At 46.6% G+C, this 15,755-nt stretch overlaps 1 protein-coding gene across 1 annotated transcript in view; it reads left to right on the top strand.

Annotated features, from left to right (window-relative positions):
- Positions 1-2,150: 2,150 nt before the first annotated feature.
- Positions 2,151-15,755, top strand: part of PRMT3 (protein arginine methyltransferase 3) — a 73,799-nt gene continuing 60,194 nt past the window's right edge. Inside the window, exons 1-8 of the mRNA XM_044270429.1 lie at positions 2,151-2,247; positions 2,813-2,933; positions 3,007-3,089; positions 5,437-5,486; positions 7,311-7,413; positions 8,117-8,270; positions 10,042-10,186; positions 14,907-14,972. Of these exons, the coding sequence (XP_044126364.1) occupies positions 2,226-2,247; positions 2,813-2,933; positions 3,007-3,089; positions 5,437-5,486; positions 7,311-7,413; positions 8,117-8,270; positions 10,042-10,186; positions 14,907-14,972 (744 nt within the window). The 5' untranslated portion in view covers positions 2,151-2,225. The remainder of the gene's footprint in view (positions 2,248-2,812; positions 2,934-3,006; positions 3,090-5,436; positions 5,487-7,310; positions 7,414-8,116; positions 8,271-10,041; positions 10,187-14,906; positions 14,973-15,755) is intronic.

Consider the following 15,755-nt stretch of genomic DNA (forward strand, 5'->3'; position numbering starts at 1 on the left):
CCTCCCCCCTCCCCATAACAGCCCCGGCCCCGATGCTTATAAGTCGGATTAATCACTGAATCTTTATTTTACCTTTTTACAATGACGCTCCTGTAACAGCCAGGCAGAGCGGACGGCGGCGCAACGTCACTCACTCACGTGACGCACCTGCTCCGCCCACCTCATGAATGAAGGAGGCGGAGCAGGCGCGTCACGTGAGTGAGTGACGTTACACCGCCGTCCGCTCTGCCTGGCTGTTACAGGAGCGTCATTGTAAAGAGGTAAAATAAAGATGCAGCGCCCGCCCGCATAGCAACGAATCGGCGATTATTCGATAACTGGATTCGTCGACAACGAATCCAGTTATCGAATATAATCGATTACATCGATTAATCGTTGCAGCCCTAGTTCTGATCCATCACATAAAATTCTGATTAACAAAACATTGACCTTAAAGGGGTTGTCTGGGTTCAGAGCTGAACCCGGGCATACCCTTATTTTCACCCCGGCAGCCCCCTGAGGCTAGCATCTCATGCTCCGATGCGCTCCCTTGCCCTGCGCTAGGTCACACAGGGCACAGGCTCTTCCGCCCAGCAGTGTGTTCGGTGACGTCACCGGCTCTGATGGGTGGGCTTTAGCTCTGCCCTAGCCGTTTTACTGGAATGGGCAGCGTTAAATCCCGCCATCAGTGCCAGTGACATCACCGGGCAGCCCTATGGAGAGCCCGATACGTCACCAGATCTCTGAAAAATGCATTTTCCCTGCGCAATTTAGCGCAGGGCAAAGAAGAGCATCGGATCAAGAACTGCTCATGTCAGGGGGGCTGCCGGGGTAAAAAAAAAATGGAGGGATGTCTGGGTTCAGCTCTGAACCCGGACAACCCCTTTAAAGGGGTATTATCATCTTAAAGGGATCTGGATGAAGCGAGCGGTGGTTAGAGAGGCAGTGATGACGGATCGCATGAAAGGGAGGGCTCAGAAGGCGGCGCTGGGCACCTTTCACCAGGAGACGTCCCCTTGGACACATTTTGAAGTGATTGGCAGGTGATATAAATCGCTTTTTTATGAATATAGAGCCACAGGGGCATCAGATAAACTCACTTTAGGATTCAGTGTTTTACAAGGGACGTCGCCACATGTTTAGCTTCTAGGGCTCATTTCTGATGACAGGATCCCTTTAATGATTTAACAGTGATCATTTTTCTAAATATATTTAATTAACCAATTCCCACCCCTTAGAAGTAAATAAACATATACTTACCTGACTGTTGTCTTCCGTCTCCCCTGGTTACGGCCACCGCTCATCTCAGGAATCGCGGTGGCCGCGCGTGCGCAGATGACTTCTTTTCTTCTCCCGGCCGGCCGCGCGCTGTACTGAACGCACACGCCGAGTCCGCGCATGCGCTCTGGTGATTTCTTCCTGGCCAGTATAGTATACTCGCCAGGAGGAAGTCACCAGGGCGCATGCGCGGACTCGGGGTGCGCGTTCAGTACAGCGCGCGGCCCGGCCCGGGAGAAAACATCAATCAAGATGGAGCCCGCCCCCTGCGGAAACCAGGAAGTGGACGGCGCGCCGGGAGCAGGTAAGTATTAAACGCCGTGTTGAGAATACCCCTTTAAGGCTGTAACGTAACAAAATACGAAAAAAGTCAAGGGGGTGAATACTTTTGCCCCAGGCTACAGCTATGGTCATTTCTGCCAAAATCCAGCTAGGGAGAGAGAAGCTACAGCACTGAGGGCGCCACTGAACTACCACTCCCATCATTCCTTGTTTCACAACTTTTTTTTTTTTTTTTTTTTTTGTCCAGCATTGCTAATGAAAAAATATTTGGCGGAGCTGCACGGTGCGGGGCTCAGGGGCTGTAGGGAGGCGGCGGTGACGCGCACGGTGCGGGGCTGTAGGGAGGCGGTGACGCGCACGGTGCGGGGCTGTAGGGAGGCGGCGGTGACGCGCACGGTTGGGGGCTGTAGGGAGGCGGCGGTGACGCGCACGGTTGGGGGTTGTAGGGAGGCGGCGGTGACGCGCACGGTGCGGGGCTGTAGGGACACCACTGCAGTGATGAAGACTTTTTCTCACGTGACTTAAACCTCCTATGAGCCCATACACTGCCCGAAACCTGACTCCTCCTGCACACGTGACTGATCACATGTTCATGACGTCATCGAAGGTCCTTTCTCTCACTAGGATCTGGACTTCACTGACAACCGGATATTGATGGGCGGGGCCTCGGATTGCCAGTAACCAAGATGGCGCAGCACACAGATGCACGTGAGTTACAGTGACGGAGTGCGGAGAGGCGATGTGGGTGACCGTGCTTGCTGGGACTTGTAGTTCCACAATTGTTTAAGATAGAACAGTGTGACTGTTATATACAGAGAGTAGATGTGATCCGGTCACACTGGTGTTATGTACAGGGAGTAGTAGATCTCGTCCGGTCACACTGGTGTTATGTACAGGGAGTAGTAGATCTCGTCCGGTCACACTGGTGTTATGTACAGGGAGTAGTAGATCTCGTCCGGTCACACTGGTGTTATGTACAGGGAGTAGTGGCTCTCGTCCGGTCACACTGGTGTTATGTACAGGGAGTAGTGGCTCTCGTCCGGTCACACTGGTGTTATGTACAGGGAGTAGTGGCTCTCGTCCGGTCACACTGGTGTTATGTACAGGGAGTAGTGGCTCTCGTCCGGTCACACTGGTGTTATGTACAGGGAGTAGTGGCTCTCGTCCGGTCACACTGGTGTTATGTACAGGGAGTAGTGGCTCTCGTCCGGTCACACTGGTGTTATGTACAGAGATCACGTTGCCCGGTCTTATAAGGATTCTTGTTTTTCAGGTCTGGGTGATGCTGACTTTGAGGACGTCCCGGATCTGTCAGACGGTGAGGATGATGGAGCCTGGGATGATGAGGATGATGGTGGTGCTGGTCTGGAGGTCCGCTGTCTGTTCTGTGACAGGTATCGTGCGGTCGCCTGTATATTCCCACATGTGTCTAATACAGAGGGTGATAAGCGTCTCTCTGCTCCCCAGGACACGCTCGTCTCCAGAAGAGATCTTCACTCACTGCCGGGCCCAGCATCAATTTGACATCCAGCAGATCATTTCCCGGCACGGTACGCTGTGGGGGATGGGGGGTACCTTCTAAGTTTTCTAGAAACCTGGGTGACAACTAATCCAAGCTCCAGTACAACTAACACCAGGTTGTCACCATCTTTCTGACCTATTTATATAGCACCGAAGAAGAGCAGGGTTCACCGGACATTGTCATTCCCGGGAAAGCTATGTGGGTTGTGATGTTTGCTTTAGTTGTTTTTAAGATCTCTGCTTGCTGTCACAGAATTTGCATTTCTTAGGCTACTTTCACACTTGCGTTGTTGTTTTTCGGTATTGAGATGAGGCAGAGGATCTGAATACCGGAAAAAAATAATCTTTTAGTCCTCATGCATTTTGAATAGAAAGAGATCCGTTCAGGATGTTTTCCTGTCCGGGAGTATTCCATTTTGGACCGGACACAAAACCGCTGCAAACTGTGGTTTTGTGTCCGGTCATTAAAAAAAAAAAAAAAAAAAAAACGGGTCCGGCACTGAAAACAGTCTAAGGCCGAATGCACGCGGCCGTCTTCCGAGAGCGGTCTGTGGTAACGCGGCCTGGATTCCTGTTCAGAGCAGGAGCGCACAGCGTCATTGGTTGCTCCTGCTCTCAGCAGGAATCCAGGCCGTGTTACCACAGACCGCTCTCGGAACACGGCCGTGTGCATTCGGCCTAAGTCAATGGTGGCGGACCAGTTTTTTTTTTTTTTTTTTTAAGAGCCTAAAAAACGGATCCGTCGCCCATTGATTTTCAATGACTGGTCTGTTTTTTCCGTTTTGATTTCACACAACTGCATCCTAACGGAACGGATGCATCCTGACGCGCAGAATCGAAACAAACCTGTTTAATCCTCTGCCGGATCTCAGTACCTGAATTCACAACGCAAGTGTGAAAGTAGCCTTAAAGGGGGTTGTCTCATCATGGACAATGGGGGTATATCGCTAGGATATGCCCCCATTGTCTTATAGGTGCGGGTCCCACGGCTGGGACCCGCACCTATATCGAGAACGGAGCCCCGCAAGTGAAGGAGGGCGCACTGCGCATGTTCAACCGCCCTCCATTCATTTTCTATAGGGCCAGCGAAAATAGCAGAGTGCTGGTTTGGTTATTTCCATCGGCCCCATAGAAATGAATGGCAGCGGGGGCCGTGCATGTGCGGTGCGCTCCCATTCACTTCTATGGGGAGCCGTCTTGGTGGTGACCGGTCTGGAGTCCTCCAGCCACCACCTTCCAGGGCTCCGTTCTCCGATTCACCTATAAGACAATGGGGGCATATCCTAGCAATATGCCCCCATTGTCCATGAAGAGACAACCCCCTTTAAACGTGCAAAGACCAAATTCTGCTCATAACGGAGTTTGTTACATTCTTTCAGACTGGATACAATGTAAGGTTGTCTGAGATTAACAAATACCGGGGCAATGGTGGTTAATTCTATAAAATAATGAGGGAAGCAGTAGATCCCATCAGATCCCCGGCTGTTCCAGAGGCACTGGTGTCACACCCACACACATGACCGCTGCAGTCACCTCACGGCTGAGGCCAGTGATTGGGAGAGATCAGGTGAGGTGATGTTATCCAATCAGAACTGCCAGTGTCAGGCTATGCAGGGACCCCCCCCCCCCCAACTGGGTAACACCCATTAGGACCATCACTGCAAACTGCTAGTAATTCACTCCCAACTTCTAGCAGGAATAATAGAGGAGTGACACGACGTACAGTTATAAGAATAGATGGTAACGCCGCCCCCATGAACAATGAAGTCAGAAAGAGGAGAGATTTCAATGTGTAGATTACAGGATTTATTGAATTGTTTCCCTGGTAACTGCACATCAATCTGCTCAGCTCCTCCTGCGCTGTTACATGCTGCCTGCAGACGGCGCTGCGTTTTGTGCTGACGGGTTCCCTTTAAGCTTACATGGGATTGTGTAGACCGGATTCAGTTTTAAGTAGCACATTGTAAATTCATTTACAGCAAGCAGAGATTAGACAGTTGCCGAACTCCTTTTTATAGCCCCAACTCTGGTCGGGGTCCCTGTGTGATTCCATTCATCTTTCTGGGTACAGGCAGGTGGGGTATTGGGGTCCTCGCTGGGGGACCCCTCTCTACTAGCACCTTATGTCCTAACCTTACATCTGGAGAGGAGCTGTGTAGACACGAGGGGCCCATTAACCCCTGATCTCGGTTATAGTGCGCACTGATTTTCTGCATTACACGTATGATGTTAGTTTGTTACAGCGATGATTTTAGACTTACACCTGTAATATGTTGTAGAACACGTATGGTTTTCTGTAATACGCATGATTTGAATTTGACGCCTATGATTTTTGTATTACACGTGTGATTTTTGTTGTCTCTTGTGCCGTTTTAGGTCTTGACTTTTACGGATACGTTAAACTCATCAACTTCATCAGATCTACAGTAAGTGACTCTGATTATCTCTGGAGTCCAGGACATTTGGTGAGGGGCTCCATGCAGTATATGACTGAACGCCATGATTTCCGTATATATTAAGGCTAGGTCTACATGATGACATTTGTCCTGCGACAATAAGGCACAACTACACTGCAACATCGAATGGATTTTTTTGCGCCTGTTGCATCGCAGTGCGAGACCATAGACTATCATTATAAATATTGTCGCGCGACAAAATGTCGCCGTGTAGCCCTAGCCTAACTGCTGTGCGCGCTCAGCGTCCGGGTCAGGACATGGCAGTCTCTGTAGTCTGGACGGTGGATGTTTCTTTTCAGATTCCCTTCTGCAAGTTGCCCACCTGGTTCAGAAAATCAGGGCTCATGTGTGCACGTGTCCTTCTATGTCTGCGTGTATGTTGTAGTATGTGCCTGTGTATGTAGCGATCTGTGTGTATTTCCCTCTGGGACAGGTAGGCATGTAGTATCTGTGTATATCATTATTTGTAAAATGTCAAAAAAAAATTAAAACTTGGTTCCAAAGTCCAGTTGGCAGCTCAGTACTGGAGCGGACTTCGGAACCAAGTTTTAAAATGGTTTTCAAGTTCAAAAGTCAAATCCCGAAGTCTTGCAGGACCTTGGATCCGAAGCTCGCTTCCCTGATCCCTACCCCATGAGATCACCTCGGGCAAGGGGGAAGCAGCTGTACTGGAAGGGTGTGGACTGGCCGGACCCTCTAACAAACCTACCCACCAGTCACGAGACTCCGGGGATAACTCACTTCGCCTCGCCGGGGCGCATACGTTTGATGCTGTACGCAGACGGATCTTCACACAGCATTAAAACAAATTTTGGAGCGAAGCGACTTGGGATCTTGGATCCGACGCTTGCTTTGCTCATCCCTATTACTGAGGAATAAAATCGGATCTCGGACTTGTCAATCAGAAAGCCTGGGAAGCTCGCTGCCCTGCTGGCTGAGCCCGACTCCCCCTGTGTGAACTGTGCTGTACGGGGAGACAACTTGTCTAGGTAGCGCCCGGACGGGCAGGAGTCTATTTTTTTACGTTACGTTGGTGCTGAAGCTTCACCCCACGGTTTGGACTTTTAAACCTGCTGTCTTTGCTGAAGTCTATGATTGCCGACCCCATCCTGAGTACAGAACAGTAGATAGGTCCATTATATATATATATGTGTCTATGTAGGTATACATGTGTGTCAGTGTATGTAAGTGGCTGTATATGTGTGTACGGTATGGTGGTAGGTGACTGTATGCACATGTGTGTACGGTATGGTGGTAGGTGACTGTATGCACATATGTGTACGGTATGGTGGTAGGTGACTGTATGCACATATGTGTACGGTATGGTGGTAGGTGACTGTATGCACATATGGGTTCGGTATGTCGGTAGGTGACTGTATGTCCATAGGGGTACGGTATGTCGGTAGGTGACTGTATGTCCATAGGGGTTCGGTATGTCGGTAGGTGACTGTATGTCCATAGGGGTTCGGTATGTCGGTAGGTGACTGTATGTCCATAGGGGTACGGTATGTCGGTAGGTGACTGTATGTCCATAGGGGTACGGTATGTCGCTAGGTGACTGTATGTCCATAGGGGTACGGTATGTCGCTAGGTGACTGTATGTCCATAGGGGTACGGTATGTCGCTAGGTGACTGTATGTCCATAGGGGTACGGTCTCTGTGCCGCGGCCTCAGATCTCGGTCCTGGGCGCTGGAGCTCGGACGGTTTGATATCTTTGATGGTGTCTCCGGTCGGGCCCCGAGCATTCACTGAGTGATCAGGCATTCTTACTTTTCACCCCTCACGTTGTGCAGAGCTGCGCCGCGGAGAGTCTGACTGAGGTCACCGACCCCAAACCCTGGGATAAGGAAGAATACTTCAGGCCGGTCATCCCGGACGATGGACTACTTCAGTACGGTAAGCGGGCGAGGTGCCGGGAGGGCATCAGATATTGCAGAACGCCCACTATGTGGAATACGTAGACCAGGGGTGCTCAACCTGCGGCCCTCCAGCTGTTGTAAAACTACAACTCCCACTATGCCCTGCTGTATGCTGATAGCTGCACACTGTCTGGGAATGCTGGGAGTTGTAGTTTTGCAACAGCTGGAGGCCCTCAGGTTGAGCTTCCCTGATGTAGATGAACACATTCTTCAGAGTTTTAGTCACTGCACTGGTGTCTTTCTCCATTGTAGACGTTATCTCTGCTTGCTGTCTGTGAATGGGTGTAAGGATTTCCTGCCTCTGAATTTTACCAAGGATGTTCCCATTCACTGGCAGCAAGTAGAGATCCTGAAATTTGCAATAAAGTAAAATACCAAGTGATTAAGAACATTTCTGGGCTTTCATTATACACAGATGCACCGTGATGGCGGCTTATCTCCATATTGCTCTGTGAACTGTCCTGGAAGCTGAGATATGAGATGCTGTTTGTTGCTTTAGCTCTCCCTTTTGCAGCCTGTGACATGGGCTCTGCGGTCACTACTGACTCAAGGCCCAGGAGTCGCGCATCCTGCAAACAGTTCCTCATACCTCAGCTTCCCCACGTTGTGTGTGTCGCAGCTGAATTCTAGGGGTCACTTGGGGGATAACCTCCATTGAAGATCCTACATTTTCTCATCAGATTTTGAAGATATGGACCATGACAACGAGAAGTCCTCAAACGCCAAAACGGGCGCTGAACGATCGTTCCAGGAGCGGTTAAAGCAGGCGGAGATCCGGGTGCAGGAAACGGAGGAAACCCTGGCGAACGTCCTCCAGGAGTTTAATAGGATGAGGTTTGTGAATATATTGGGGGCGTCTCCTAAGGGCCAATTATGGCCCCTGCTGGTCTATAGGGCAGCGAGATCTGTTTGCCCTGTCCCCATGGGATTAACACTTAACGTGGCGTTTAATGGGCACAGTGGCACCTTATATATTTCCATGGGGTCCACCCAATTATAGCTTCCTCTTAAAGGGGTTGTCTTATCTTGCTGTTACTAGGGCGAGATGAGACTAAGTCCCGACCATCGGGCGGCCCGGAAACAGCACAGCGGTCTGGCGCTCGCTGCTCCTGTACGTCGCTCACGGCGGCCCACTACCTTAGTATTGGCGAGATGAGACAACCCCTTTAAAGGGGAACTGTCCCTACCCCAGTGAAATTACCTAAGGGAGTGTAAAGACCTGTGACCTCTAATCTGTGGCCCTCCGGCTGCTGCAAAACTACAATTTTCAGCATGCTCTGGAGACCTCTGCACCTGACCATGATGAGGGTCACTGCAGGTCAATTTCTGCATGCTGGTATTTGTAGTACCTCATTGGTCAGAAACTTCTGCCTCAGACTATGCTGAAGGCCACCCCAGGTCAGTTTCTGCATGCTGGGAGTAGTAGTGCCGCATTGGTCAGTAACGTTTGCTTCAAACTATGCTGAAGGCCACCCCAGGTCAGTTTCTGCATGCTGGGAGTAGTAGTGCCGCATTGGTCAGTAACGTTTGCTTCAAACTATGCTGAAGGCCACCCCAGGTCAGTTTCTGCATGCTGGGAGTTGTAGTGTTGCATCAGTTGGAGAGCCACTGGCTGGAGACCTCTGCTCCTGACTATGCTGAGCGTCACCGCCAGTCAATTTTTGCATGCTGGGACTTGTAGTTTCACATTGGTTGGAGAACCAGAGGTTGGAAACCCCGCCTCCAGCAGGTCGGTTTCTGCTGCGAATTTATTTTATTTCCGCAGTGTGCGAAATCACAGCGCTCCACTATTTACATCAATCTGGAGCATTCGGGGAATGGGATCCCCACCAATCAGTCAGTTATCCCTTAGGTTGCTTTCACACTCGCGTTTGGGGCGGATCCGTCATGGATCTGCACAGACGGATCCGTTCAGATAATACAACCGCATGCATCCGTTCAGAACGGATCCGTTTGTATCATCTGTAACATAGCCAAAACGGATCCGTCTTGAACACCAATGGAAGACTGATTTGTTTTCTGTTGTGCCAGATTGTATCAGTGAAAACGGATCCGTCCCCATTGACTTGCATTGTGTGCCAGGACGAATCCGTTTGGCTCAGTTTCGTCAGACGGACACCAAAACGCTGCAGAGCGGAATGGCGACTGAACGGAGGCAAACTGACGCATTCTGAGCGGATCCTTTTCCATTCAGAATGCATTAGGGCAAAACTGATCTGTTGTGGACCGCCGAGCCCTGAACGGATCTCACAAACGGAAGCCAAAACGCCAGTGTGAGAGTAGCCTTATCCTGGCTAACTTTAATACATGGCACAATCCCTTTAAGGGGTTGGTGCCATTTTCTCAGTTATTGCCCCAGTGGTTCTCCATATGGAAAAATCCATGACACGTCGGAGGATCTCGAGGATTGGGGTTTGGACCTTTCCTCTCCCTTTGGTTTATTTCACGGGGGTCGGTTTGGCTCTTGCAGTTCGGACTCTGGCCACTAGGGGGAGGCAGGTGTTTGCCGCCAGGCGCATCCCATCTGCAGGCGCCGCTGTGCTCATCTCTCCATTTCCACGGTTCAGTAAACCTGTCTCTGGGGTATGTTTGAAATTGATTACAGACAAGTTGCGCAGGATTTTGTGATGAACGCAGATGTCAGATGTGGTTCGTCTTCCGCTGGGGCCATCGCAGACCTGGATGAGAACGAGGACGGCGCCTACTTCGGCTCCTACGGGCACTTCGGGATACATGAAGAGATGTTAAAGGTTAGCGCAGAACACAGGTGCTGGGACTCTGATTCCAAGAGGGTTAATCATAGCCCACCACGGTGCCAATCACCCCCTGTGCCCGGAATAATAATGCCACACCAGCGCCACCCCCCCCGACAGCGCAGCCGTATTACTTATTACATTATTTACCTGCAGATACATTCCTTCAATTTCCTGTAAAAATCCAAAAATCACCCATAAACGGGACTGCTTGGTGATATCTGACAACCAGGTTTATTCTTATAGTCCGGAAATCTTTTCTGCTCAAAGCATAAAACTCCCGACTGGAAGGATCGCGCATCAATTGCCAAACGTTTAGAAATCTGCAAATAACATTTCTGCCTAAGGGAATTGACCATAACTGCTTTCGTTCAGGAACCGCGCCACACCTGTCTTCAGGCTGTAAGCGGTATTACAGTTCAGACCCATTCACTGCAGTGAAGCTGAGCTGCAGTACCAGACACGACCCATGGCGCAGGAATGGCGCAGTTTCTGGAAGAAAGTAGCCAGGTTTTCCTAATATTGAACAAGCCCTGCGTAACATAAAATCCAGTAAATGCAAGGCCCTCAGTTCTGTTCATCTGTTTCTGGGAAAGCTGGGTGGCAGGCAACATTACTGCCATTACTGTTCCCACCAGGGTTGTCGCTCTTAGACTGCGGATACGGGGAATGTCGTCTTTGTGGTGACCATACACAGCTGATCGTAGCAGGACAGGCCGACCATCTAACGCAGGCATCCTCAAACTGCGGCCCTCCAGCTGTTGCAAAACTACAACTCCCAGCATGCCCGAACCGCCTACATGTATCAGCCTACAGCAGGGCATTGTGGGAGTTGTAGTTTTACAACAGCTGGAGGGCCAGCAGTTTGAGGATGCCTGATCTAACGTGTATGGGGCGTCCTGCCCGCTTCTCGCTCCCAACGACCAATGCCGGGGCCAGAAACATTAATATGCCCAAGGGAGCGAAGCCCTGTATGAAACATTATGGGATTGCTATTCATGCAATTTCCAACCATAAAGTGCAGGCGCCAGAAATGTGACTTCATAGAATATTCTACAGAGAGATGCCACAGCGGCCTGTGAATTATAGGTTATTACGTATTCTTCTCCGTAGTTCACAGCTTTTTTTTTTAGGTTGATTGCCCTTGAAATCCTGCTGCTCACGATGCGGCTTGTGTTTACTGCGTCTGCTCCGTACCTCGTACAAGTGCGCAGGAACAATATGGAACACGGCCGCAGGGATGCGCAGATTTTTCCCGAGTCGCCGCACCTCCTGTCAGTACAGCCCAGTGTTCTTTGTTTTCTCTCCTGGGGGGTGATAAATAATCGAAATTTATGATCTATAAAAGCTGCGATTTCCCCATCAATCAGGGAAAACCTTGAGCGGTGTCCTCTAGATGCAGAATTCTCTCCTCCCCCTCCCCTCATAGGATCTTCAGTCAACGGCCCGGGCGGGATACATATAAAAACGCTGATACATTGTAAATACATCGCTACAATGTAACGGACCGCTGCTACAATGTAAATGTGAGGCTCCATCCTGCGGCCAGGGAAGATCCTTATCTGCAGCTCGCTGAGAGCCACGGGCTTATTCTCTCTGCGGCTACATCTTAATCGAGGCAGACGGGAGAAATTCTACGTGTCCATAAAATAGAGAATGTTACAAATTAAAATGTAATATTTCTATTTTTTTACTTTTTTTTTTTTTACTGTTTTCCATTTTTTTTTCTTTTTAAAATGTTTTAATGCATTTATTTTTAATCATTTTTTATTTTTATATTCAGCTTTATTTTATCTTCATTTTTTGCTGTACTTTTGTCATTCGGTATTTTTATTTAATTTTTTTTATTCACTTTTATATTATGTATTTTTATTCATTTTTTAATGTTTGGGAAATGAGGAGGAAATGTTGAATTTTTTTAATTAAATAAAAAAAAAAAAAAGCCTTGATAAATTTGTCGCTTATTGTTTTTATATATTTTTTTAAATTCATATTGCAGATCTGCCTTTTTGATTGCAGCGTTGTGATAGGAAAAGTTGCAGCACTGCTTACCTAAGCGATGTCAACACGCCTTGCGTGAGCTGTAATGGTGGTTGTCAGTGGGGATTTTTTATCTTAGGTTTATGATGCAATTTCTATACAATAATTCCTCAGTGTGCTTATTCACAAAAATAGAGGAAATATTCCCTGGGAACAATCTGTTGAGGAATTTAAGTAGTGATTTCCCCTCAAGACCGCTGGCATCGCTGCTGTTTATGGAAGATGTATCTTGGATCTCTGTCTCCTGTCTTTTACGTCTGTAGGAAATTTGTCTGGGTTTTGAGTTCCCGTATGATTAGCTAGCAATCAAAAAATGAATAAAATTCATATTTTCTTTTATGTACTTTTTAATTTAATTTTCTTATCGATGTTCATCTTTTATTATATTTCTATTTATTTAAAATTTTGTTTTTATAGAATTTATTTATTCTTTATCTTTAATTTAATTCTAATTTTTATGGTGTGTGTGTGTGTATATATAGATGTAGATATGTATATATCTATATCTATACATATCTCTCTCAAAATTCAATTTTTATTTTATTTTATTAACTCTCGGGACCGCCTTCTTTAGTTTTCTCCTCCTTCCACTTTACTGACTGTATCACTGACCTAACCAAACCTTAGCTGGTCCTAGTCTGGGTTGGTGGTGATTTCACCGTAATTCCCTCTCCCTTGGTGAGAATATTAATGTATTGTACCGTTTTATAATAGACCTTTTTTATTTTATTTTTTTATTTTTATCTTTTGAAATTTTAATGCAAATATCATGTCTACTCTAAATATTGCCGAACCGCTCTAGAATCTCTTCTCTGACCTTGAGAAGAAGGCATCGGGCTGACATGTTATAAATGACAAGTTTAAGGCTGTAGTCACACATTGAATACACACTTTTTTTTATTGAGGTTTTGCTGCCATTTTATTTTTTTACTATTTTTGCATTTTAAATGTTGCAATTTATTAGCAAACAGACATACAGATTCCCTGCAAACCAGCAGCCTGTTTATGTGAATATGGCCCAATGACTTGATATAACTTTGTTTTGCAGATCAGAGATTTGAATTCCCCTGTAGCGGGTTAAGCGCTGTTCGGTAAATCTGACCAATTTGCTGACTCCACCAGAAATGGCAAAGGTTCAGGCGTCAATCGAGAAATCATCGTAGTGGAAAATCTTTAGATTTCTTCATGAACTGTGCCTTTAGCCTCAGATAATCAATTAAAAGCTGGCGGATCAGCTTTCCGGTCCTGCACACGTGACTGGACGGGTCAGGGGCAAATCATTTGCTGCCCTCTTCCTATCATAGCGCTTTCCTTGGTACCCCACACGACGGCCTGTGATTGGCTGAGAGGTTTGTGGGTGCTGGGCTGTGTCTGAACTAACGTAATGTACGCAGCTCTAGCGCTCGTCATAGACATCATTCTTGGGACCCAGCTTTCCCATAATCCTGAAAGGCAGATTCTGACCGGTTGTTGAGTCCTACGTCTCACACCCCTCTACTGCTGCATAGGACATAATGTAGTCGGGTGACAACCATTGTGGTCCCTGTAATAATATCCATTTTACTTGACACCCAGAAACAGTTACTGAATCCCAATGCATGTAACTTTTTATATTTTTGGTGTTTTTTTTTTTTTTTTTTTTTTTTTTTATACCCTTATCAGCTGAAAAAAGCTTTTAAAAGTCAAAATGGAAAAAAAAAAAATCTGCATAAGTATTCACGCCCTCTACTATTTTTTCATAGATGTGTATTTTTCGGTGTCTGGTGAGCAGTGTAGGGTTTTTCTCCTCTTTCTGTGTCTCTCATCCCATTGAAGGACACGGCGGTCGACTACATCTCAGGCTGATGTGGCTGATAACGGGGAGCACTAGGGGTGTAAAATATCCCCACCTCCGTCACATATTGCGCAGATCGTCCAGCCTTTGTTCGGTAGACGTCCCGTCCCCGGCCGGTTGTGCTGCAGCAGTCTATAATGAGAACCATTGTGAAGCGACAGGGATGAAACGCGCGATAAAATGTATTTACGTCAGTTCAGAAAATAACAGAAAATAAATCCCTTTCTTGGTGGAAGATGTGATTTCAGGCATTTACTTGTCATTTTAATTGATCACCTTTGCAGAGCTTCACGCTTGAGATAACAAACCCAATTTGCATTATATTAGTTGTAATTACCACTGGCGATCACTTAGTGACGGAAAACCTGACTATGTCGCGGGCAGGAGAACATCATTTCAAATGAATACAATTCTCTTAGATATTTTTTTTTTCTCTTTTTGTGTAAATAATACTTTTTTATATAGAGTATTTTTATGAATATTTGTATTTGTTTCATTTTTATTAATTTCTGTTTTTATAAACTATTTTTACTTTTTTGTTGTGTTCATTATATTTTATTTATCTAATATTATCTAATATTTATTATTATTTTATCATTACTATTTTTATTATATATTTTTTATACCTGAACTACATTTTTGTTAAATAAAAATTCTTAATTATGGAAACCAATAGGATATTTTTGGTCTAGAAGAATAAAAGAAATCCAGTCATTATAATTCAAAAATAATAAATCCTTTTGAACTCTTAGATATTTGGGCGTCACATGATTTAAAACCCTTATTCTTTCCTTTTTTATAAAATTCTCTTTTCCTGATGTTTTTTTTTTTTCCTCTCTGCAGGATGCAGTGCGGACAGAAAGCTACAGGAACTTCACGTTGCAGAATCCTGATCTATTTAAAGACAAGGTGAGGAATGGCCCCTGTGAACGGCTAGAAGCCAAGACAGAGCAGGCGCCGGTCGCATTGCTGTAGTACGGCGGTGACAGCCGGGGATTTAATACGCCGGAGCAGTATACGTCGGAGGATGTTCGTCGAGTGCTTGAGACTGCTGAGTGCAGATAACGCAGGATGGCTTTTATTTTCCACCCTTTATTTATGGACTAGAGGATAAGAGTGAGGCCGGCTTTACTGTGTCCGACGTAATTAGCTATTTTAAATTAAATAAATATAGATATATTCAAAAAATAAAATGATTAAAAACACAATTTTATAAAATTACAAAAAAAGTATTATTTAAAAATATAAAAATACAATCTGTTCTCTTCATACCCTGTGACCTGGTAAAATATCGCGTCTAATAATGACCTGATTATTTAGTGAACAGTATTTAACACAATGGGAGTTCTGACCAGATGAGCTTACAATCTAAAGTCTGCAATTGACCTTTATGGTTTCTGTTGGTGGAGGGTCTCATGGTGTGACCCCCATTAGTCACCCCATGAATCATCTTTCCTCTTGCCGCCTGTGCAGATTTTATACCTTCACTATAATTTATAGAACCTAAATGTATAAAATGATTCTAATGGATTAGCTGCCCGTCTGCCCTCTCCATAGTGTCCAGTAGGGTGCGCTGTTCTGTTTAAGTCTATGGCGATCGCCCAGTGGAGGAGATGTAATGAACGCAGCAGCGCGCACCCCCCCCCCCCCCTGTAACGCCACAGAACTTGGCTGTGTGAGCCGTTCCAGATG

This window comes from Bufo gargarizans, chromosome 10 (assembly GCF_014858855.1).
Source record: "Bufo gargarizans isolate SCDJY-AF-19 chromosome 10, ASM1485885v1, whole genome shotgun sequence".
NCBI lineage: Eukaryota > Metazoa > Chordata > Amphibia > Anura > Bufonidae > Bufo > Bufo gargarizans.